Source organism: Tachyglossus aculeatus, chromosome 3 (assembly GCF_015852505.1).
Source record: "Tachyglossus aculeatus isolate mTacAcu1 chromosome 3, mTacAcu1.pri, whole genome shotgun sequence".
In the NCBI taxonomy this organism is placed as follows: Eukaryota; Metazoa; Chordata; class Mammalia; order Monotremata; family Tachyglossidae; genus Tachyglossus; species Tachyglossus aculeatus.
Window position 1 is genome coordinate 23837560 of NC_052068.1, and position 26159 is coordinate 23863718.

Here is a 26159-nt window from a genome sequence, read left to right on the forward strand (position 1 = left end):
TTCCATGTTTCACCCAGCGTAGCTGTGTTGAGGCGTCGATGCCGGGAGATTGACTTTTGTTGTAGGACTTCGCTGCTTGTCTCTATATGTTGCCAACCTGTACTTCCCAAGCGCTTAGTACAGTGCTCTGCACACAGTAAGCGCTCAATAAATACGATTGATTGATTGATTGATTGATTGTTTGCCGTCCTAGCTTGTCATCTCATATTGAATCGAATTGGTATCTTAACTGTGGTCCATTCTTCTTCCATGTTTCACCCAGCGTAGCTGTGTTGAGGCATCGATGCCAGAAGATTGACTTTTGTTGTAGGACTTCGCTGTTAGTCTCTATATGTTGCCAACTTGTACTTCCCAAGCGCTTAGTACAGTGCTCTGCACACAGTAAGCGCTCAATAAATACGATTGATTGATTGATTGATTGTTTGCTGTCCTAGCGTGCCATCTCATATTGAATCAAATTTGTATCTTAACTGTGGTCCATTCTTCTTCCATGTTTCACCCAGCATAGCTGTGTTGAGGTGTTGATGCCGGGAGATTGACTTTTGTTGTAGGACTTCGCTGTTAGTCTCTATATGTTGCCAACTTGTACTTCCCGAGCGCTTAGTACAGTGCTCTGCACACAGTAAGTGCTCAATAAATACAATTGATTGATTGATTGTTTGCCGTCCTAGCTTGCCATCTCACATTGAATCAAATTGGTATCTTAACTGTGGTCCATTCTTCTTCCATGTTTCACCCAGCGTAGCTGTGTTGAGGAGTCGATGCCGGGAGATTGACTTTTTGTTGTAGGGCTTCGCTGTTTGCCGTCCTAGCTTGTCATCTCACATTGAATCAAATTGGTATCTTAACTGTGGTCCATTCTTCTTCCATGTTTCACCCAGCGTAGCTGTGTTGAGGCGTCGATGCCGGGAGATTGACTTTTGTTGTAGGACTTCGCTGTTTGTCTCTATATGTTGCCAACTTGTACTTCCCAAGCGCTTTGTACAGTGCTCTGCACACAGTCAGCGCTCAATAAATACAATTGATTGATTGATTGATTGATTGATTGTTTGCCGTCCTAGCTTGTCATCTCATATTGAATCAAATTGGTATCTTAACTGTGGTCCATTCTTCTTCCACATTTCACCCAGCGTAGCTGTGTTGAGGCGTCGATGCCGGGAGATTGACTTTGTTGTAGGGCTTCGCTGTTTGCGGTCCTAGCTTGTCATCTCATATTGAATCAAATTGCTATCTCATAGGTGTCACTGATAGAACTCCTCTAGGATTTGGAGGCCAAGAAAAACAGCATAGCCTAAGGGATAGAGCCTGAGGGGGGTGGAAGAATGTGGTTCTAATCCCATCACCACCACTCAACTGCTGTGTGACCTTGGACAAGTCACTAAACTTTTTTTAATAGTATTTGGTAAGTGCTAACTATGTATCAAGCAGCTTTCTAAGCCCTGGGGTAAGTTGGACACAGGCCCTGTCTCACATGGCATTCATAATACCATATGATAATACCTTCCTTAATTATCACCGGTATATATTCATTCAATCATATTTATTGAGCGCTTACGGTGTGCAGAGCACTGTACTAAGCGCTTGGCACTGTAGTAAGTGCTTGGCACTGTACTAAGTGCTTGATATATATGATATAGATATAGATAGATAGATAGATTAATAGATATAGATAGATAGATAGATAGACAGATAGATAGATAGATATAGATAGATATAGATAGATATAGATATATATCAGACTGTGAGCCCACTGTTGGGTAGAGACCGTCTCTATATGTTGCCAACTTGTACTTCCCAAGTGCTTAGTACAGTGCTCTGCACACAGTAAGCACTCAATAAATACAATTGATTGATTGATATATAGATATAGATACGTATATATATATACGTATATATGTATATATGTTTGTACATATTTATTACTCTATTTTACTTGTACATATTTATTCTATTTAGTTTATTTTGTTAATATAAGCGCTTAGTACAGTGCTCTGCACACAGTAAGTGCTCAATAAATACGATTGAATGAATGAATGAATGCTTTGTTTTGTTATCTGTCTCCCCCTTCTAGACTGTGAGCCCGCTGTTGGGTAGGGACCGTCTCTAGATGTTGCCAACTTGTACTTCCCAAGCGCTTAGTACAGTGCTCTGCACACGGTAAGCACTCAATAAATACAATTGAATGAATGAATGAATTCATAGTCCAAGTAGGAAGGAGAAGAGTTATTTAATCCCCATTTTACAGTTGAGGAAACTGAGGCACAGAGAAGTTAAGTGACTTGTCCAAGGTCACACAGAAGACAAGTGGTGGTGCTGGGATTAGAACCCAGTCCTTCTGATTCCTAGGCTCGTGCTGTATCCCTTAAGCCATGCTGTTTTTCTTGGCCTCCAAAGAAAACTCAGTTCCCTCATCTGGAAAATGGGGATGAAGACTGTGAACCCCACGTGGGGCAAACCTGATCACCTTGTATCCCCCCTAGTGCTTAGAACAGTGTTTGTCATGTAGTAAGCGCTTAACAAATGCCATCATTATTAAAACTACTTGGTCAAATCCTTGAGGAGTTCCATCAGTGACACCTATATCCAGTATTCAACATCAAATGGGAAGCCAGGATTGCCTTTCATTCATTCATTCAATTGTATTTATTGAGCGCTTACTGTGTGCAGAGCACTGGACTAAGCGCTTGGGAAGTACAAGTTGGCAACATATTCATTCATTCATTCAATCGTATTCATTGAGCGCTTACTGTGTGCAGAGCACAGGACTAAGCGCTTGGGAAGTACAAGTTGGCAACATTTATTCATTCATTCAATTGTATTTATTGAGTGCTTACTGTGTGCAGAGCACTGTACTAAGCGCTTGGAAAGTACAAGTTGGCAACTTATAGAGATGGCCCCTACCCAACAGCGGGCTCACAGTCTAGAAGGGGGAGACAGAGAACAAAACAAAACATATTAACAGAATAAAATAAATAGAAGAAATATGTACAAATGAAAGAAATAAATAAATAGAGTAATAAATACGTACAAACATAAAGCAGAATGGCTCAGCGGAAAGAGCCCGGGCTTTGGAGTCAGAGGTCATGGGTTCGAATCCCGGCTCCGCCACATGTCTGCTGTGTGACCTTGGGCAAGTCACTTCACTTCCCTGAGCCTCAGTTACCTCATCTGTCAAATGGGGATGAAGACTGTAAGCCCCACGTGGGGCAACCTGATCACCTTGTATCCTCCCCGGCGCTTAGAACAGTGCTTTGCACATAGTAAGCGCTTAACAAAATGCCAGAATTATTGTTATTATATATACAGGTGCTGTGGGGAGGGGAAGGAGGGGGATGAGGAGGGGGAGATCGCACATACTGAAGTCCTTGAACAAAGCCTCTGTATGTGTTTATCTGTGCCTCAGTTACCTTATCTGCAAAATGGGGTTTAAGACTGTGACCCCCGAGTGGGTCAGGGACTGTGTCCAGGTCAATTTGCCTGTACCCACCCCAGTGCTTAGTACAGTGCCTGGCACGTTAAGCACGTAACAAATACCATTAAAAATTTAGTTTCACGGCTGCAGAGAAGGTTGATCAGAACAATAGCTTGATAGACCTTTAGTTCATTCAATTAATCAATCAATCAATCGTATTTATTGAGCACTTACTGTGTGCAGAGCACTGTACTAAGCGCTTGGGCATTCTAGACACTGATGTCACTGCCTCCACACTCAGTCTGCCAAAGGATGTACTGGCCTTCTTTATTTCTTTTTTCCATTTTTTTCCATTTGCAAGTCAGGAAGGCCTCCAGGAGGCCTTCCCAGACTGAGCCCCTTCCTTCCTTTCCCCCTCGTCCCCCTCTCCATCCCCCCATCTTACCTCCTTCCCTTCCCCACAGCACCTGTATATATGTATATATGTTTGTACATATTTATTACTCTATTTATTTATTTTGCTTGTACATATCTATCCTATTTATTTTATTTTGTTAGTATGTTTGGTTTTGTTCTCTGTCTCCCCCTTTTAGACTGTGAGCCCACTGTTGGGTAGGGACTGTCTCTATATGTTGCCAATTTGTACTTCCCAAGCGCTTAGTACAGTGCCCTGCACATAGTAAGCGCTCAATAAATACGATTGATGATTGATGATGGTCAGTGTGCCGCCTAAGTAGCAGAATTCAGTGAGGGTGTTTTCACTCCATGTTGCGATGGAGATTTTTTATTGTACAGCTTTCCTGGTGCAGGCTCATACATCGCCCTGATTTTCCTTAGGTTTACCGTCAGCCTGGCTGGTTCAGCAAAGTGGTTTACAGTCATTTGTATGTCTCTTTTTTATAATAACAATAATAATAATAATAATGACATTTATTAAGTGCTTACTGTGTGCAAAGCACTGTTCTAAGCGCCAAGGTGATCAGGTTGTCCCACGGGGGGCTCACAGTCTTCATCCCCATTTTCCAGATGAGGTAACTGAGGCCCAGAGAAGTGAAGTGACTTGCCCAAAGTCACACAGCTGACAACTGGCGGAGCTGGGATTTGAACCCGTGACCTCTGACTCCAAAGCCCGGGCTCTTTCCACTGAGCCACGCTGCTTCTCCGATAATAATGGTGGTATTTGTTAAGCACTTACTATGTGCAAAGCACTGTTCTAAACGCTGCAGGGGGGATACAAGGTGCACTTGCTATATGCCAGGTGTTGCGAACCCCCAGTTGGTACCCACCAGGACCTTCATTCATTCATTCATTCATTCAATCGTATTTATTGAGTGCTTACTGTGTGCGGAGCACTGTACTAAGTGCTTGGGAAGTCCAAGTTGGCAACATATAGAGACAGTCCCTACCCAACAGTGGGCTCACAGCCTAAAAGGGGGAGACAGAGAACAAAACCAAACATACTAACAAAATAAAATAAATAGAATAGATATGTACAAGTAAAATAAATAAATAATAAATAAATAGAGTAATAAATATGTACAGACATATATGCATATATACAGGTGCTGGGGGGAAGGGAAGGAGGTAAGATGGGGGGATGGATTCATTCATTCATTCATTCAATTGTATTCATTGAGTGCTTACTGTGTGCAGAGCACTGTACTAAGTGCTTGGGAAGGACCGGGGAAGCCTCGGTGACCCGTAGTAGGGTTCAGACCACACCTCTGACCACCAAGGTTAATGTGCAGAGTTTATGACTCAGTTTTACCAAAGTGCAAGGGAGTGACACATACCCACTCGCACTCACTCCTCTCCTTCAAAGGTCCAATAGCAGTCTGTGGTCAAAGGAGCCCGTTGGGCTGATGCTTCTCCTTTCTGTTACCGACTACTGCTCTCAGCTTGCTTCCTTCTTGCTTCTCTGCGTGCTTCTGCTCCATTCATTCATTTATTCATTCATTCAGTCGTATTTATTGAGCACTTACTGTGGGCATAGCACTGTACTAAGCGCTTGGGGAGTGCAAGTAGGCTTCCTTCCCCTCCCCACAGCACCTGTATCTATGTTTGTACATATTTATTACTCTACATATGAAGCAGCATGGGTCCGTGGAAAGAGCCCGGGCTTTGGAGTCAGAGGCCACGGGTTCAAATCCCGGCTCCGCCAATTGTCAGCTGGGTGACTTTGGGCAAGTCACTTCACTTCTCTGTGCCTCAGTTACCTCATCTGGAAAACGGGGATTAAGACTGTGAGCCCCCCGTGGGATAACCTGATCACCTTGTAGCCTCCCCAGCACTGAGAAGCAGCGTGGTTCAGTGGAAAGAGCATGGGCTTTGGAGTCAGAGGTCATGGGTTCAAATTCTGGCTCCGCCACTTGTCAGCTGTGTGACTTTGGGCAAGTCACTTAACTTCTCTGTGCCTCAGTTACCTCATCTGTAAAATGGGGATTAAGACTGTGAGCCCCCCATGGGACAACCTGATCACGTTGTAACCTCCCCAGCACTCAGAACAGTGCTTTGCACATAGTAAGCACTTAATAAATGCCATTATTATTATTATTAGAACAGTGCTTCGCACATAGTAAGCGCTTAATAAATGTCATCATCATCATCATTTACTATTCTATTTATTTTATTTTGTTACTTTGTTTTGTTTTGTTGTCTGTCTCCCCCTTCTAGACTGTGAGCCCTTGTTGTGGAGGGACTGTCTCTATTTGTTGCCAGCTTATACTTCCCAAGCACTTAGTACAGTGCTCTGCACACAGTAAGTGCTCAATAAATACGATTGAATGAATGAATGAATGAACATCTAGAGACGGTCCCTAATCAATCAATCAATCAATCAATCGTATTTATTGAGCGCTTACTATGTGCAGAGCACTGTACTAAGCGCTTGGGAAGTACAAATTGGCAACACATAGAGACAGTCCCTACCCAACAGTGGGCTCACAGTCTAAAAGGGGGAGACAGAGAACAGAACCAAACATACCAACAAAATAAAATAAATAGGATAGAAATGTACAAGTAAAATAAATAAATAAATAAATAAATGAATGAATGAATAGAGTAATAAATATGTACAACCATATATACATATATACAGGTGCTGTGGGGAAGGGAAGGAGGTAAGACGGGGGGATGGAGAGGGGGACGAGGGGGAGAGGAAAGAAGGGGCTCAGTCTGGGAAGGCCTCCTGGAGGAGGTGAGCTCTCAGCAGGGCCTTGAAGGGAGGAAGAGAGCTAGCTTGGCGGATGGGCAGAGGGAGGGCATTCCAGGCCCGGGGGATGACGTGGGCCGGGGGTCGATGGCGGGACAGGCGAGAGCGAGGTACGGTGAGGAGATCAGCGGTGGAGGAGCGGAGGGTGCGGGCTGGGCAGTAGAAGGAGAGAAGGGAGGTGAGGTAGGAGGGGGCGAGGGGATGGACAGCCTTGAAGCCCAGGGTGAGGAGTTTCTGCCTGATGCGCAGATTGATCGGTAGCCATTGGAGGTTTTTGAGGAGGGGAGTAATATGCCCAGAGCGTTTCTGGACAAAGATAATCCGGGCAGCAGCATGAAGTATGGATTGAAGTGGAGAGAGACACGAGGGTGGGAGATCAGAGAGAAGGCTGGTGCAGTAGTCCAGACGGGATAGGATGAGAGCTTGAATGAGCAGGGTAGCAGTTTGGATAGAGAGGAAAGGGCGGATCTTGGCAATGTTGCGGAGCTGAGACCGGCAGATTTTGGTGACGGATTGGATGTGAGGGGTAAATGAGAGAGCCGAGTCGAGGATGACACCAAGGTTGCGGGCTTGTGAGACGGGAAGGATGGTAGTGCCGTCAACAGAGATGGGAAAGTCAGGGAGAGGACAAGGTTTGGGAGGGAAGACAAGGAGCTCAGTCTTCGACAGGTTGAGCTTTAGGTGGCGGGCGGACATCCAGACGGAGCTGTCCTGAAGGCAGGAGGAGATGCGAGCCTGGAGGGAGGGGGAGAGAGCAGGGGCAGAGATGTAGATCTGGGTGTCATCAGCGTAGAGATGATAGTTGAAGCTGTGGGAGCGAATGAGGTCACCAAGGGAGTGAGTGTAGATTGAGAACAGAAGGGGACCAAGCACTGAACCTTGGGGAACCCCCACAGTAAGAGGATGGGAGGGGGAGGAGGAGCCTGCAAAAGAGACTGAGAAAGAACGACCGGAGAGATAAGAGGAGAACCAGGAGAGGACAGAGTCTGTGAAGCCAACAACGGGCTCACAGTCTAGAAGGGGGAGACAGACAACAAAACAAAACATGTGGACGGGTGTCAAGTCGACAGAACTAATAGAATTACTGCCTTCTCTGTGTGTACTTCCAGGCCCCGCCATGATTCAAAATGACCGCCTTTTATCTGCCTTAGGCGTAGCATCCGTGGCTCTACGTGGCAGTCACTGTTTGGTCCATTCATTCATTCATTCATTCATTCAATCAATCAATCAATCAATCAATGTATTTATTGAGCTCTTACTGTGTGCAGAGCACTGTACTAAGCGCTTGGGAAGTACAAGTTGGCAACATATAGAGACAGTCCCTACCCAACAGTGGGCTCACAGTCTAAAAGGGGGAGACAGAGAACAAAACCAAACATACTAACAAAATAAAATAAATAGAATAGATATGTACAAGTAAAATAAATAAATAAATAAATAGAATAATAAATATGTACTTCCAGGCCCCCCCATGATTCAAAACGACCGCCTTTTATCTGCCTTAGGCGTAGCATCCGTGGCTCTACGTGGCAGTCATTGTTTGGTCCATTCATTCATTCATTCAATCGTATTTATTGAGCGCTTAGGCCCGTTACCAGGTAGAACAGGGAGAGCAAGGCCCGCCTCCCTCCATGCTTCGCCTCCACAGGCCAGCAATCACCTGTCTCAGTTAGAGCCCATCAGTGCCTTGGCCAGTCTCCTCCTTGTTTTTGTTCACGGGATCAGAGACAGTCATTGATAAGGCAGCTTACTGTGGGCTCACCACACCAGGCACTGTACTAAACCCTAGGATAAACACGGGTTTATTAGGTTGGACACAGTCCCTGTCCCACCCGGGGCTCAGAGTCTTAATCCCATAACCTTTCTAGACTGTGAGCCCTTTGTTGGGTAGGGACCGTCTCTATATGGTGCCAACTTGTACTTCCCAAGCGCTTAGTACAGTGCTCTGCACACAGTAAGCGCTCAATAAATACGATTGAATTGAATGAATGAATATCCTTGGTGGCCGCCCATCTTACCTCCTTCGCTTCCCCACAGCACCTGTATATATGTATATATGTTTGTACATATTTATTACTCTATTTATTTATTTTACTTGTACATATCTATTCATTTCATTTTGTTAATATGTTTGGGAAGTGCTTGGGAAGTCCAAGTTGGCAACATCTAGAGACGGTCCCGACCCAACAGCGGGCTCGCAGTCTAGAAGGGGGAGGCAGACAACAAGACAGAACATATTAACATCTTCTAGACTGTGAGCCCACTGTTGGGTAGGGACTGTCTCTATATGTTGCCAACTTGTACTTCCCAAGCGCTTAGTACAGTGCTCTGCACATAGTAAGCGCTCAATAAATACGATTGATGATGATGATGATGATGATATGTCTTCACAACATCAGTAAAATCCATCCTTTCCAAGCAAACTACTACTACCCAGAAACAAGCACTTAGCCTCCTCTTGACTGTAAGCTCATTGTGGGCAGGGAACGTATTCATTCATTCAATCGTATTTATTGAGTGCTTACTGTGTGCAGAGCACTGTACTAAGCACTTGGGAAGTACAAGTTGGCAACATTATAGAGATGGTCCCTACCCAACAGCGGGCTCAAAGTCTCTACAAACTCTGTTATATTGTACTCTCCCAAGCGCTTAGTGCAGTGCTCTGCACATTGTAAGTGCTAAAGGTGGCTCGGTGGAAAAAGAACACGGGCTTTGGAGTCAGAGGTCATGGGTTCAAATCCCGGCTCCGCCAGTTCATTCATTCATTCAATCATATTTATTGAGCACTGAACTAAGCGCTTGGGAAGTACAAGTTGGCAACATATAGAGACGGTCCCTACCCAACAGTGAGCTCACAGTCTAGAAGTCAGTCCAGTTGTCAGCTGTGTGACTTTGGGCAAGTCACTTAACTTCTCTGTGCCTCAGTTACCTCAACTGTAAAATGGGGACTAAGACTGTGAGCCCCCTGTGGGACAACCTGTTTCCCTTCTAGACTGTGAGCCCACTGTTGGGTAGGGACCATCTCTATATGTTGCCAAGTTGTACTTCCCAAGTGCTTAGTACACTGCTCTGCACACAGTAAGTGCTCAATAAATACAATTGAATGAATGAATGAATCCCCATTTTTCAGATGAGGGAACGAGGCACGGAGAAGTTAAGTGATTGTCCAAGGTCACACGGCAAATAAGTTGACTGTGAGTGTGATTTTAAACTGTGAGCTCGTTGTGGGCAGGGAATGTGTCTGTTGGTTGTTTTACTGTACTCTCCCAAACAGTTAGTACAGTGCTTTGCACACAGTAAGTGCTGAATAAATACGATTGAATGAATAATGAAGTACCTTGATCTCATTTATCTCGCTGCCCACCTCTTGCCCACATAATAATAATAATAATGATGGCATTAATTAAGCACTTACTATGTGCAAAGCACCGTTCTAAGCGCTGGGGTAGATACAAGGTAATCAAGTTGTCCCACGTGGGGCTCACAGACTTAATCCCCATTTTCCAGATGAGGGAACTGAGGCCCAGAGAAGTGAAGCGACTTGCCCAAAGTCCCACAGCTAACGAGTGGCGGAGCCGGCATTCGAACCCATGACCTCTGACTCCAAAGCCCGGTCTCTTTCCACTGAGCCACGCTGCTTCTCTATCCTGCCTCTGGCCTGTAATGCCATCCCTCCTAATTCATTCATTCGTTCAGCCGTATTTATTGAGTGCTTACTGTGTGCAGAGCACTGTACTAAGCGCTTGGGAAGTACAAGTCAGCATCATCTAGAGACAGTCCCTACCCAACAGCGGGCTCACAGCCTAGAAGGGGGAGACAGGCAACAAAACAAAACATGTGGACAGGTGTCAAGTCATCAGAACTATTAGAATTAGAGCTAAATGCACAACATTAACAAAATAAATAGAATAATAAATATGTACAAGTAAAATAGAGGAATAAATCTGTACAGACATATATACAGGTGCTGTGGGGAGGGGAAGGAGGTAGGGCAGGGGGGATGGGGAGGAGGAGAGGAAAAAGGGGGCCTCGTATCTACCAGACAATTACTCTCCCCACTTTCAAAGCCTTACTGAAGGCACATCTCCTCCAAGAGGCCTTCCCTGACTAAAAATTCCCTTCCTTTTCTTCAACACCCTTCTGCATTGCCCTGATTTGCTCGCTTTATTCATCCCCATTCCAGCCCCACAGCACTAATATAAGTATCTGTAATTTATTTATATATATGTCGGTCTCCCCCACAAGACCGTAAGCTTGCTCTGGGCAGGGAATGTACCTGTTTATTGTTATACTAGATGTTGCCGACTTGTAATTCCCAAGCGCTTAGTACAGTGCTCTCTACACAGTAAGCGCTCAATAAATACGATTGAATGAATGAATGAATGAATACTATTCTGTTTATTTTGTTAATTAATTAATTCATTCATTCAATTGTATTTATTGAGGGCTTACTGTGTGCAGAACACTGTACTGAGCGCTTGGGAAGTACAGGTTGGCAACGTATAGAGACGGTCCCTACCCAAAAGTGGGCTCACAGTCTAGAAATGAATTCTATTTATTTTGTTCATTCATTCATTCATTCATTCATTCAATCGTATTTATTGAGCGCTTACTGTGTACAGGGCACTGTACTAAGCGCTTGGGAAGTACAGGTTGGCAACATATAGAGATGGTCCCTACCCAACGGTGGGCTCACAGTCTAGAAATGAATTCTATTTATTTTGTTAATTAATTCATTCACTTGTATTTACTGAGCGCTTACTGTGTACAGAGCACTGTACTAAGCGCTCGGGAAGTACAGGTTGGCAACGTATAGGGACAGTCCCTGCCCAACAGTGGGCTCACAGTCTAGAAATGAATTCTATTTATTTTGTTAATTCATTAATTCATTCATTCAATCGTATTTTTGAAGGCTTACTGTGTGCAGAGCACTGTACTAAGCGCTTGGGAAGTACAGGTTGGCAACTTATAGAGACAGTCCCTACCCAACAGTGGGCTCACAGTCTAGAAATGAATTCTATTTATTTTGTTAATTAATTCATTCATTCACTCAATCGTATTTATTGAGGGCTTACTGTGTACAGAGCACTGTACTAAGCGCTTGGGAAGTACAGGTTGGCATCATATAGAGATGGTCCCTACCCAACAGTGGGCTCACAGTCTAGAAATGATGTGCATAGAGCTTTAATTCTATTTGTTCTGACGATTTTGACACCTGTCTTCATGTTTGGTTTTGTTGTCTGTCTCCCCCTTCTAGACTGTGAGCCCGCTGTTGGGTAGGGACCGTCTCTAGATGTTGCCGACTTGAACTTCCCAAGCGCTTAGTACAGTGCTCTGCATACAGTAAGCGCTCAATAAATACGATTGAATGAAATGAATGAATAAATAGGATTGAATGAATGAATGAATGCTGTGCTCTCCCAGTCACTTAGTACAGCGCTCGGCACTGGTGCACACAGTAAATGCTCAATCAATAGAGTTGAATGATTGAATGAATGAATGAATAAGTAGGGATTAGAACTCGGGTCATTCTGACTTCCAAGCTCAAGTAGCTTGAGCCCGGGCATGGGGGTCAGAAGGACCTAGGTTCTAATCCCGGCTCCACTACGTGTCTGCTATTTAACTTTGGGCAAATCACCCTCTTTTGACCCCACTGCCCCCTCCAGTTATATCCTTTTCTCCCTCCTACGCTTCCTTTCAATACTCCTAGAGTAAGTCGTCTACACTCACTGCCTCAAATACCTCATTCATTCATTCAATCGTATTTATTGAGCGCTTACTGTGTGCACAGCACCGGACTAAGTGCTTGGGAAGTCCAAGTTGGCAACATCTAGATACGGCCCCTTACCCAACAGCGGGCTCACAGTCTAGAAGGGGGAGACAGACAACAAAACAAAACATACTAATAAAATAAATAGAATAAATATGTACTAGTAAAATAAATAGAGTAATAAATATGTACAAACACATATACATATATACAGGTGCTGTGGGGAGGGGAAGGAGGTAAGGCGGGGGATGGGGAGGGGAAGGAGGGAGAGAGGAAGGAGGGGGCTCAGTGTGGGAAGGCATCCTGGAGGAGGTGAGCTCTCAGTAGGGCTTTGAAGGGAGGAAGAGGGCTAGCTTGGCGGATGTGTGGAGGGAGGGCATTCCAGGCCAGGGGGAGGACATGGGCCGGGGATCAACGGCGGGACAGGCGAGAACGAACTCCAACTCTCTCCTGGACCCCCTCCAATCTGGCTTCCGTCCCGTCCACTCCACCGAAATTGCCCTCTCAAAGGTCACCAATGACTTCCTTCTTGCCAAATCCAGTGGCTCCTACTCTTTGACACTGTGGACCACCCCCTTCTCGTCAACATGTTAGTCAACCTTGGCTTCACGGACTCTGTCCTCTCCTGGTTCTGCTCTTGTCCCTCCAGCCATTCATTCTCAGTCTCCTTTCTGGACTCCTCCTCCCCCCCCATCCTTTAACTGTAAGGTTTCCTCAAGGGTCAGTTCTTGGTCCCCTTCTGTTCTCCATCTATACTCCCTTGGTGAACTCATTCGCTCCCACGGCTTCAACTATCATCTCTAAGCAGATGACACCCAAATCTGCATCTCCTCCCCTGCTCTCTCTCCCTCCCACCAGTCTTGTATCTCTTCCTGCCTTCAGGACATCTCCCTCTGGATGTCTGCCCACCACCTAAAACTCAACATGGCCAAGACTGAGCTCCATATTTTCCCTCCCAAACCCCGCCCTCTCCCTGACTTTCCCGTCACTGTAGACGGCACTACCATCCTCCCCGTCTCACAAGCCTGCAACCTTGGTGTCATCCTCGACTCTGCTCTCTCGTTCACCCCACACATCCAGTCTGTCACCAAAACCTGCCAGTTTCACCTTCACAACATTGCAAGATCCACTCTTTCCTCTCCATTCAAACCGCTACCTTGTTATCATAATCTGTCATCCTATCCCGACTGGATTACTGCATCAGCCTCCCCTCTGACCTCCCATCCTCCTGTCTCTCCCCACTTCAGTCTATACTTCGCTCTGCTGCCTGGATTATCTTTGTACAGGAACACTCTGAGCACGTCACCTCCCTCCTCAAAAATCTCCAGTGGTTGCCTATCAACCTACGCATGAAGCAAAAACTCCTCACTATTGACTTCAAAGCTCTCCATCACCTCGCCCCCTCCTACCTCACCTCTCTTCTCTCCTTCTCCAGCCCAGCCCGCACCCTCCGCTCCTCTGCCACCGCTAACCTCCTCACCAGGCCTCGTTCTCGCCTGTCCCGCCATTGACCCCCGGCCCACGTCATCCCCTGGGCCTGGAATGCCCTCCCTCCTCACATCCGCCAAACTAGCTCTCTTACCAGAGAAGCAGCATGACTTAGTGGAAAGAGCCCAGGCTTTGGAGTCAGAGGTCATGGGTTCTAATCCCGGCTCCGCCACTTGTCAGCTGTGTGACTTTGGGCAAGTCAATTCACTTCTCTGTGTCACAGTTACCTCATCTGTAAAATGGGGATTAAGATTGTGAGCCCCATGTGGGACAACCTGATTACCTTCTATCTACCCCAACACTTAGAACAGTGCTTTGCACATAGTAAGCGCTTAAAAAATGCCATCATAATTTATTATTATTCTCCCCTTCAAAGCCCTACTGAGAGCTCACCTCCTCCAGGAGGCCTTCCCAGACTGAGCTCCCCTTTTCCTCTGCTCCTCCTCCCCTCCCTATTACCCCTTCTCCATCCCTCTGCTCTACCCCCTTCCCCACCCCACAGCACTTGTGTCTATTTGTACATATTTATTATTCTATTTATTTTATTAATGATGTGTATAGATCTATAATTCTATTTATCTGTTTTGATGCTATTGATGCCTATCTACTTGTTTTGTTTTGTTGTCTGTCTCCCCCTTCTAGACTGTGAGCCCGATAGGGATTGTCTCTGTTGCCAAATTGTACTTTCCAAGCGCTTAGTACAGGGCTCTGCACAGGTTCTCAATAAATACGATTGAATACATGAATGACTTAATTTCTCTGGGCCTCAGTTACCTCTTCTGTAAAATGGAGATTAACACTGTGAGGCTTATGTGGGACAGGGATTGTGTCCAATCTGTTTAACTTGTGTCTACCCCAGTGTAGAATAGTGCTTGGTACATAGTAAGTGCTTAACAAGGATCATAATAATAACATAAATAGTACTGTCAGCATTATCTATTAATACAAATGTATTCAAAACAATTTATCGACTAGTTCTAAAATGGTATCTGAACGTAGAGGTCTCTCAAAGTCAGTGAATAGTCTTTTCTAGCAACCTCTACATGCAGAACATTAGTGTAAGTGCTGGGGAAAATAAAATAATAATAATAATAATGACATTTATTAAGCATTTACTATGTGCAAAGCACTGTTCTAAGCACTGGGGAGGTTAAAAGGTCATCAGGTTGTCCCACAGGGGGCTCACAGTCTTAATCCCCATTTTACAGTTGAGGGAACGGAGGCACAGAGAAGTTGTGTCTTGCCCAAAGTCACGCAGCTGACAATTGGTGGAGACGAGATTTGAACCCATGACCTCTGACTCCAAAGCCACACTGCTTATCATCATCATCCTCATCAATGGTATTTACTTAGCATTTACTGTGTGCAGAGCACTGCACTTAGTCTTTGGAAGAGTACAAAACAACAGACACAGGCCCTGCCTCACGGGGACTCACAATCTAAGAGGAAGTGAGACTAAATCTGACCCCCACTTTTCAGATGATGCTGACTCAGGAAGTTTAAGCAAATTGGTCAAGGTCTCAGAGGAGGCCAGCTGCAATCTGGGATTAGAGCTCAGGTCTCCTGACTCTATCCCAGGTTCTTTCCACTTGACCTTTTACCTGGAACTCCCCCAAAGTTGGTCAGTTTACACTTAACCGTACAGCTCGTTTTCCATTTACAGGTTGGTCAAGGAAACACTAATCCTTCCCGTCTCACAAGCCCGTAACCTTGGTGTCATCCTCGACTCCGCTCTCTCGTTCACCCCTCACATCCAATCCGTCACCCAAACCTGCCGCTCTCACCTCCGCAACATCGCCAAGACCTACCCTTTCCTCTCCATCCAAACCGCTACCCTGCTCGTTCAATCTCTCATCCTATCCCGACTGGATTACTGCATCAGCCTCCCCTCTGACCTCCCATCCTCCTGTCTCTCCCCACTTCAATACATACTTCACGCTGCTGCCCGGATAGTCTTTGTGCAGAAACGCTCTGGGCATGTTACACCCTTTCTCAAAAATCTCCAGTGGCTACCAATCAACCTACACATCAGGCAAAAACTCTCTCCATCACCTCGCCCCCTCCTAACTCACCTCCCTTCTCTCCTTCTCCAGCCCAACCCGCACCCTCCACTCCTCTGCCGCTAACCTCCTCACCGGGCCTCGTTCTCGCCTGTCCCGCCATCGCCCCCCGGCCCACGTCATCCCCCGGGCCTGGAATGCCCTCCCTCCGCACATCCGCCAAGCTAGCTCTCTTCCTCCCTTCAAAGTCCTACTGAGAGCTCACCTCCTCCAGGAGGCCTTCCCAGACTGAGCCCCCTCCTTCCTCTCCCCCTCCACCCCCTCCCCATCTCCCCTTGCCCTACCTCTTTCCCCTCCTCACAGCACCTGTATATCTGTCTGTACAGATTTATTACTCTATTTTACTTGTACATATTTATTAGTCTATTTATTTTATTTTGTTAATATATGTGTTGTTTTGTTGTCTGTCTCCCCCTTCTAGACTGTGAGCCCACTACTGAGTAGGGACCGTCTGTACATGTTACCAACTTGTACTTCCCAAGCACTTAGTACAGTGCTCTGCACACAGTAAGGGCTCAATAAATATGATTGAGTGCAAACGAATGAATAATCATCCTCAGAATTTATGTACGTGCCACTTCACTTCTCTCTGCCTCAGTAACCTCATCTGTAAAATGGGGATAATGACTGTAAGCCCCATGTGGGACAACCTGATAACCTTGTATCTACCTCAGGACTTGATAGCTATAGAAGCAGTGTGGCTTAGTGGAAAGAGCACAGGCTTGGGAGTCAGAGGTCGTGGGTTCTAATCCAGCTCCGCCACTTGTCAGCTGTGTGACTTTGGGCAAGCCACTTCACTTCTCTCTGCCTCAGTTACCTCATCTGTAAAATGGGGATTATGACTGTGAGCCCCATATGGGATAACCTGATAACCTTGTATCTACCTCAGGACTTAAGACCGTACTTGGCACACAGTAAGTGCTTAACAAATACCATTAATATATATAATAAGCCATTAATATATATAATAATAATGGTATTTGTTAAGCACTTACTGTGTGCCAAGCACTGTCTTAAGTCCTGAGGTAGATACAAGGTATATATAATAATAGTGGTATTTGTTAAGCACTTACTATATGTCAGGCACTGTACTAAACTCTGGGGTATATACTAGATAATCGGGTGGCACACCATCCATGTTACACACGGGGCTCACAGTCTAAATTCCCATTAAATTCCCTGAGGGAATAAAGGCACAGAGAAGTGAAGTGACTCACCCAAGGCCAAGCAGCAAAGTGGCAGATGCAAGACTAGAACACAGGTCCTTTGGCTCCCAGGTGGGTGCTCTTTTCACTAGGCCACACTAATTTCCATGTATTTATTCACCTGTACATGTATTCAATTGAACATTCAACTGTTTTGAATACCGTTTTTAAAGATTGTTGTATCCCTTCTGTGTAGGCAATAATAATGTATTTGTTTTGTAGTTCCCAAGTAATAATGATAATAATAATGACGGCATTTATTAAGCACTTACTATGTGCAAAGCACTGTTCTAAGCGCTGGAGAGGTTACAAGGTGATCAGGTTGTCCCACGGGGGGCTCACAGTCTTCATCCCCATTTTACAGATAAGGGAACTGAGGCGCAGAGAAGTGAAGTGACTTGCCCAAAGTCATACAGCTAAGTGGCAGAGCCGGGATTTGAACCCATGACCTCTGACTCCAAAGCCCGGGCTCTTTCCACTGAGCCACGCCCAAGTGCTTATTACACTGCACTGCACCCACAGGATGCTTAATAAATGTGTTGCAGTGGGGCTCAGTGGAAAGAGCGTGGGTTTGGGAGTTGGAAGTCATGGATTCAAATCCTGCCTCCATCAATTGTCAGCTGTGTGACTTTGGGCAAGTCACTTCTCTGCGCCTCAGTTACCTCATGTGTAAAATGGGGATTAAGACTGTGAGCACCCCGTGGGACAGCCAGAGCACCCTGTATCCTCCCCAGCGCTTAGAACAGTGCTTTGCACATAGTAAGCGCTTGATAAATGCTATCATTATTATTATCATTATTACTTGGGAACTACAAAACAAATAAATTATTATTGCTTACTCAGGAGGGCTACAACCATCTTTAAAAACAGTATTCAAAACAGTTGAATGTTCAATTGAATACATGTACATGTACAGGTGAATAAATACATAGAAAGCAGCGTGGCCTAGTGAAAAGAGCACCAGCCTGGGAGCCAAAGGACCTGTGTTCTAGTCTTGCATCTGCCACTTTGCTGCGTGGCCTTGGGTGAGTCACTTCACTTCTCTGTGCCTCTATTCCCTCAGGGAATTTAATGGGGATTTAGACTGTGAGCCCCGTGTATAACATGGACGGTGTGCCACCCGATTATCTATTATCTACCCCAGAGTTTAGTACAGTGCCTGACATATATATATATGCCATTATTATTTTTTTTTTTATTATTGTTGCCTTGTCCAAAGGGCTTTGGATTGGATAGAGGTGGAGTGTTTTGGTTGGATTAAGGTTGAGGGCAGAGATCGATCTCTCAGTGGGCCAGCTGAGAGGTCAGGATCAGCACTCTTGGGTATAAACCCCCTTAGTGGGTTGGATCAGAGTGAGGTCGTGGGTAAATCAATCAATCAATCAATCAATCAATTGTATTTATTGAGCACTTACTGTGTGCAGAGCACTGTACTAAGTGCTTGGGAAGTACAAGTTGGCAACATATAGGGACAGTCCCTACCCAACAGTGGGCTCACAGTCTAAAAGGCCTGGGCAGGAGGCATCAAAGATGAGAACCCAGACCCAGCTGAGTCCAAGGGGGTTTCAGCCTAGTCATCTCCTAGCACATGACTGCCGTGTGACCTTGGACCGGTCATTTAACTTCTCTGTGCCTCAGTGACTTCATCTGTAAAATGGGGCTCAAGACTGTGAGCCCCATTTGGGACAGGGACTGGGTCCAAACTGATTACTTTGCATTAGAGAAGCAGCGTGGCTCAATGGAAAGAGCCCGGGCTTTGGAGTCACAGGTCACGGGTTCAAATCTCGGCTCCACCAACTGTCAGCTCTGTGACTTTGGGCAAGTCACTTCATTTCTCTGTGCCTCAGTTACCTCATCTGTAAAACTGTGAGCCCCACTTGGGACAACCTGATCACCTTGTATCCCCCCAGCGCTTAGAACAGTGCTTTGCAATAGTAAGCGCTTAACAAATACCGTCATCATCATCATCAAGTCACTTCACTTCTCTGTGCCTCAGTTACCTCGTCTGCAAAATGGGGATTAAGAATGTGAGCCCCCAGTGGGACAACCTGATCACCTTGTAACTTCCCCAGCGCTTAGAACAGTGCTTTGCACATAATAAGTGCTTAATAAATGCCATCATTATTATTATTATCTACCCCAGCGCTTAGAGCAGTGCTTGGCACAAAGTAAGCACTTAACCAATGCCACAGTTATTATCATTAATATTGTAGGTCCATCAAGCCACATAGGGTAGTCTTTTAGAAGCAGCGTGGCTCAGTGGAAAGAGCACGGGCTTGGGAGTCAGAGGTCATGGGTTCTTATCCCAGCTCCCCCACATGTCTGCTGTGTGACCTTGGGCAAGTCACTTAACTTCTCTGAGCCTCAGTTACCTCATCTGTAAAATGGGGATTAAGACTGTGAGCCCCATGTGGAACAACATGATCACCTTGTATACCCCAGCGCCTAGACTAGTGCTTTGCACATAATAAGCGCCTAACAAATGTCATTATTATTGTAGCCGAGGCATTGATGTTTTCAGAATTACCTGAGTTTGAATTTCTTTCTCTTCCTTAGAATTTGTCATTCGTCGATGGCCCGGATCCTGATCTGCCACTGTGCTTCGAGCAGACTGTTCTGGTCTGGATTCCTCTGGGTTTCCTGTGGCTTTTGGCTCCATGGCATCTTTTCCGCATATATCGAAACAGAACCGAGCAATCGCCTTTAACCAAACTCTACCTTGCCAAGCAGGTATAGTGCCCTCTGTCCTTTTCAGCCCCGAGTCCCGTAGATGTCAATGAGAAGTTTCCCCACCCCTTCGCTCAGAACATCTTACTCCTTACTCCCATTGCTTCTACTTCCAAGCCCCTCTTCCTCCTCCTCTGAGCTGCAGAAAATCTCTCTCTTCCCTTCTCCCTCTCTCTCTCCTCCTCTCCCTCACACACACACACCTATCTTATTTATTCCCCATCCCCAACATTTGTGAATATTCAATTATGTCCTCCATTATTCTGACTTTTGGATTTGTAAATACTTTCATGTCTCTTTCCCCTGTGAGAACGTAAGCCCCTCGTGGGCAAGAAACACGCCTCTTCATTCTTTTGTATCATCCCAAACACTTAATACAGTGCATCGCAGCCAGTGAACCTTCAAAAAATACCATTTCACCCCCGCTTTCTGCTCTTTCCCAGCTTTATCTCTCTGCCATTTTGACCCTCCTCTAGTCATGAGAAGGCTGTGAGCACTCTATTATTTATTTATTTTACTTGTACATATCTATTCTATTTATTTTATTTTGTTAGTATGTTTGGTTTTGTCTCCCCCTTTTAGACTGTGAGCCCACTGTTGGGTAGGGACTGTCTCTATGTGTTGCCAATTTGTACTTCTCAAGCGCTTAGTACAGTGCTCTGCACACAGTAAGCGCTCAATAAATACGATTGATGATGATGATGATGTCTATGAGAGTGAGCATTCATGAGGCCACATAGCACTGTTGGTTGCCAAATGTGGCTGGAGGTAGCCCAGAGATGAGATGAACGACTGACAGCTTCAAGAATGTAGAAGACCAAAATCATTTCATTCATTTTGGGATGATTTTACCAATGAAATGTGTAGGACCTAATGAGCATCTAAATGGGCCTAAATACTCATAACGTCTCTGAACCACTAAATTTTATCGTACCCTGGGAGTTCACCTCCTTCCCTTCCCCACTGCACCTGTATATATGTTTATACATGTTTATTTATTTATTTATTCATTTATTTTACTTGTACATATCTATTCTATTTATTTTATTTTGTGAGTATGTTTGGTTTTGTTCTCTGTCTCCCCCTTTTAGACTGTGAGCCCGCTGTTGGGTAGAGACTGTCTCTATATGTTGCCAACTTGTACTTCCCAAGCGCTTAGTACAGTGCTCTGCACACAGTAAGCGCTCAATAAATACGATTGATTGATTGATTGATTGTACTTCCCAAGAGCTTAGTACAATGCTCTGCACACAGTAAGTGCTCAATAAATACGATTGAATGAATGAATGGTGGAGCCGGGATTAGAACCCATGACCTTCGGAGTCCCAGGCCTGGGCTCTATCCACTATCAATCAATCCATCAATCATATTTATTGAGCGCTTACTGTGTGCAGAGCACTGTACTAAACGCTTGGGAAGTCCAAGTTGGCAACATCTAGAGACGGTCCCTACCCAAGTGACTCGCCCAAGGTCACTCAGCAGACTGTGAGCCCACTGTTGGGTAGGGACCGTCTCTAGATGTTGCCAACTTGTACTTCCCAAGTGCTTAGTACAGTGCTCTGCACACAGTAAGTGCTCAATAAATACAATTGATGGATTGATTGATTGTACTTCCCAAGAGCTTAGTACAGAGCTTTGCACACAGTAAGTGCTCAGTAAATATGATTGAATGAATGGTGGAGCCAGAATTAGAACCCATGACCTTCGGAGTCCCAGGCCTGGGCTCTATCCACTATCAATCAATCAATCAATCGTATTTATTGATTATTAGTAGTAATAACCATCATTTAATTAATTAATTAATTAATTAAATGTAATTAATTTATTATTTACTACTGTACGCTTAGTACAGTGCTCTGCACACAGTAAGCGCTCAATAAATACGATTGATGATTTATTCAGCGCTTACTGTGTGCAGAGCACTGTACTAAACACTTGGGAAGTCCAAGTTGGCAACATCTAGAGACGGTCCCTACCCAACAGCGGGCTCACAGTCTAGAAGGGGGAGACAGAGAACCAAACAAAGCATATTAACAAAATAAAATAAGTAGAATGGATATGTACAAGTAAAATAAATAAATAAAAAATAATCCACTACGCCACGCCGCTTCTGTTTTTCGGTCTGTCCCGGAGCTTGGGGTGTTGGCTTTCTCAAAGCTGTGCTTCCTCTGGCCAGGTGCTTGCCATATTGCTCGTCATCACCAGCGCCATCGAGCTGGCCCTCACTCTCATCCAGGATTTTGGACAATACGGCGGCCCCAGACAAGACCCAAACCCTGCCGTTCGGTATGCCAACCCGTGCCTCTACTTAGCTACCTGGGTAAGGACCGTAGCCTTTCTGGATCCCCCTCCCCTTCCCTTCATTTCCCTCCCTTCTTCTCGCCTGTTCCCTTTCTCTCTGAGAGGCAGCGGTATGCAGCAACAGCCTGTTGAGCTCCAGGTTTCTGAGCTCGCCTGTCCCGCCATCGACCCCCGGCCCACGTCGTCCCCCGGGCCTGTAATGCCCTCCCTCTGCCCATCCGCCAAGCTAGCTCTCTTCCTCCCTTCAAGGCCCTGCTGAGAGCTCACCTCCTCCAGGAGGCCTTCCCAGACTGAGCCCCTTCCTTCCTCTCCCCCTCGTCCCCCTCTCCATCCCCCCCATCTTACCTCCTTCCCTTCCCCACAGCACCTGTATATATGTATATATGGTTGTACATATTTATTACTCTATTTATTTATTTATTTTACTTGTACATATCTATCCTATTTATTTTATTTTGTTAGTTTGTTTGGTTTTGTTCTCTGTCTCCCCCTTTTAGACTGTGAGCCCACTGTTGGGTAGGGACTGTCTCTATATGTTGCCAATTTGTACTTCCCAAGCGCTTAGTACAGTGCTCTGCACATAGTAAGCGCTCAATAAATACGATTGATGATGATGATGATGAGGTTCCCCTGGTTTCAGTCACTGCACTACTTAATAATAATAATGTTGGTATTTGTTAAGCGCTTCCTATATGCAAAGCACTGTTCTAAGCGCTGGGGTAGATACATGGTAATCAGGTTGTCCCACGAGGGGCTCCCAGTCTTCATCCCCATTTTACAGATGAGGGAACTGAGGCCCAGAGAAGTGAAGAGACTTGCCCAAAGTCACACAGCTGACAAGTGGCGGAGCTGGGATTTGAACCCATGGCCTCTGACTCCAAAGCCCAGGCTCTTTCCACTGAGCCACGCTGCTTCCCCATGCTTGAGGATGCCTGTTCATTCAATAGTATTTATTGAGTGTTTACTGTGTGCAAAGCACTGTACTAAGCGCTTAGCCTGTTGGGGGCAGGGACCATGCCTTCCAACTCTGTTGTACTGTAATAATAATAATAATAATGATGATGGCATTTATTAAACGCTTACTATGTGCAAAGCACTGTTCTAAGCGCTGGGGAGGTTACAAGGTGATCAGGTTGTCCCATGGGGGGCTCACAGTCTTAATCCCCATTTTACAGACGAGGTAACTGAGGCTCAGAGAAGTTAAGTGACTTGCCCAAAGTCACCCAGCTGACAATTGGCAGAGCTGGGATTTGAACCCATGACTTCTGACTCCAAAGCCCAGGCTCTTTTCTCTGAGCCACGCTGCTGTACTCATTCCCATGGGGGGCTCACAGTCTTAATCCCCATTTTACAGACGAGGTCACTGAGGCCCAGAGAGGTTTAGTGACTTGCCCAAAGTCACACAGCTGACAATTGGCGGAGATGAGATTTGAACCCATGACCTCTGACTCCAAAGCCCGGGCTCTTTTCTCTGAACCACGCTGCTGTACTCATTCCCGTGGGGGGCTCACAGTCTTAATCCCCATTTTACAGATGAGGTCACTGAGGCCCAGAGAAGTGAAGTGACTTGCCCAAAGTCACACAGCTGACAATTGGCGGAGACGAGATTTGAACCTATGACCTCTGACTCCAAAGCCCGGGCTTTTTCCACTGAGCCACGCTGCTGTACTCTCCCAAGTGCTTAGTACAGTGCTCTGCACACAGTAAGCACTCAATAAATACCCCCGATGAAGCTGACTGAAGAAGGGATGATAAAATCCCGCCAGGTTTCTGGATTCCAGTGTGTATGGCCAGGGCCTAGATCCCGGCAATCCCGTATCTAGTGACCTCGAGACTTGTGTTGGATGCTGGCCCAGAGACCACCGCATCTCAAATATCCTCAGAAGGTTGTGTGCTGCCACCTTCGCCTCCAACAATCAGAACACGGCTTCCCCTTTCCCCTATCTCCTCACTTCTCCCCCACCTCCTCTCCCTTGACACCCCAGAATCCCATATCCGTTTGTGAATTTCTCTGCAGCTCCTGGTTATCCTGATCCACCACAGCCGGAGACGGTGTGTCCGAAAGGACTCCGGTGTGCTGGTCCTCTTCTGGATGCTCTCTCTGCTCTGTGGTGTCTTCCAGCTCCAGACTCTGATCCGGATGCTTTTACAGGTCAGGAGCACTGGCTGGGTGGAAGAGCGATCCTGCCTCTGACTTATTCGGTGGGGAAAGTTGCCCATGACAAATTAGGCTGTACTGCTACTATTACTACTACTACCACCACTACCAGCCTTCCCAGACTGAGCCCCTTCCTTCCTCTCCCCCTTGTCCCCCTCTCCATCCCCCCCATCTTACCTCCTTCCCTTCCCCACAGCACCTGTATATATGTATATATGTTTGTACATATTTATTACTCTATTTATTTATTTTACTTGTACCTATCCTATTTATTTTATTTCGTTAGTATGTTTGGTTTTGTTCTCTGTCTCCCCCTTTTAGACTGTGAGCCCACTGTTGGGTAGGGACTGTCTCTAGATGTTGCCAACTTGTACTTCCCAAGCGCTTAGTACAGTGCTCTGCACACAGTAAGTGCTCAATAAGTACGACTGATTGATTGATTGATATTACAGAGTGGCTCAGAGAAAAGAGTCAGAGGTCATGGGTTCAAATCCCGGCTCCGCCAATTCATTCATTCATTCAATCGCATTTATTGAGCGCTTACTGTGTGCAGAGCACTGGACTAAGCGCTTGGGAAGTACAAGTTGGCAACATATAGAGTTTGGGCAAGTCACTTAACTTCTCTGCGCCTCAGTTACCTCATCTGTAAAATGGGGATTAAGAATGTGAGCCCCCCGTGGGACAACCTGATCACCTTGTAACCTCCCCAGTGCTTAGAACAGTGCTTTGTACATAGCAAGCACTTAATAAATGCCATCATTATTATTATTATTACTACTACTAATAATAACAATGATGATAGTTGTAGTATTTATCCTGGGTGCAAAGCACTGCACTAAGGTTTGGAGTAGATACAAGATAATCATATCAAACACAGTCCGTGCCCACATGAGGCTTGCAGTCTAAATTAGAGGGAGAACAGGCTGTGAATCCCCATTTTACAGATGAGGAAACTGAAGCCTAGAGAACTGAGGTGACTTGCCCAAGGACACACAGCAGACAAGTGGCAGAGCAGGGAGTAGAACCCAGGTCCTCTGACTCCCAGGATGGTGCTCTTCCCTCTAGGCTTCCCTAAATAATAATACCTTGGTTTTTGCATAGTGCTTTTATTCCCAAAGCACCCTCACATTACGAATCTCACTTTTAACCTCACAATCACCGTATAAGGTAGTTAGAAAGACAGATATTATTTTCCCATTTTGCAGAGGAAGAAGCTGAGGTAGGGAAAGGAAAGTAACTGAGGCTGATCTCGAATGTGAGTCCTTCGGCTTCCAAACTGACGCTTTAGCAGGATCGGATTATCTTTAGATATTCGAGAGCCAGGAGGGTTTTGAAGGGGAAGAAGGAGGAGTTTGATCAGTGGCTCACTTTACCTCCCTCACCAAAGCATGCACCGTGGCTCCTTCCTCCCCTTTCCTTCTCCGCTTCCCTTCACCCTCACTCTCCCCACCACCCCAGAGGCCACCACAAAGCCCACAGCCCTCTCATTTCTCATCTTTTTCTAATGGTGGTGGGAGTGGGAGTGAGCCAAACTAGGAAGGTGAAGGTCAAGACAGCTGCCATCAGCTAGCAGATGGAGACCAGCAAAGCGTGTTAGACTCAGAAGCTTTTGCGTTTAGCTACACGTTTACCACAAGGCCTAATAAGGACTCTCCGCTTGCTTAGTTGCATGGACACCCTAATGCTTCGGTTGGGGCATGTGGATGGATAAGATTTTAGACTAAAATAACTCCAAATTAGCTCACTGTTAAAGCAGGGAGAAATCTCTCTCCATTTGGAAATATCTCTTTGCTAGCCGGGTTCCAGAGAAGCAGCAGCCAGGGACCG

At 45.7% G+C, this 26159-nt stretch overlaps 1 protein-coding gene across 1 annotated transcript in view; it reads left to right on the top strand.

Annotated features, from left to right (window-relative positions):
- The window catches only part of ABCC2 (ATP binding cassette subfamily C member 2), a 117351-nt gene that overhangs the window by 18524 nt on the left and 72668 nt on the right, over positions 1–26159 (top strand). Inside the window, exons 2-4 of the mRNA XM_038743866.1 lie at positions 19703–19876; positions 22050–22193; positions 24192–24326. Coding sequence (XP_038599794.1) covers positions 19703–19876; positions 22050–22193; positions 24192–24326 — 453 coding nt within the window. The remainder of the gene's footprint in view (positions 1–19702; positions 19877–22049; positions 22194–24191; positions 24327–26159) is intronic.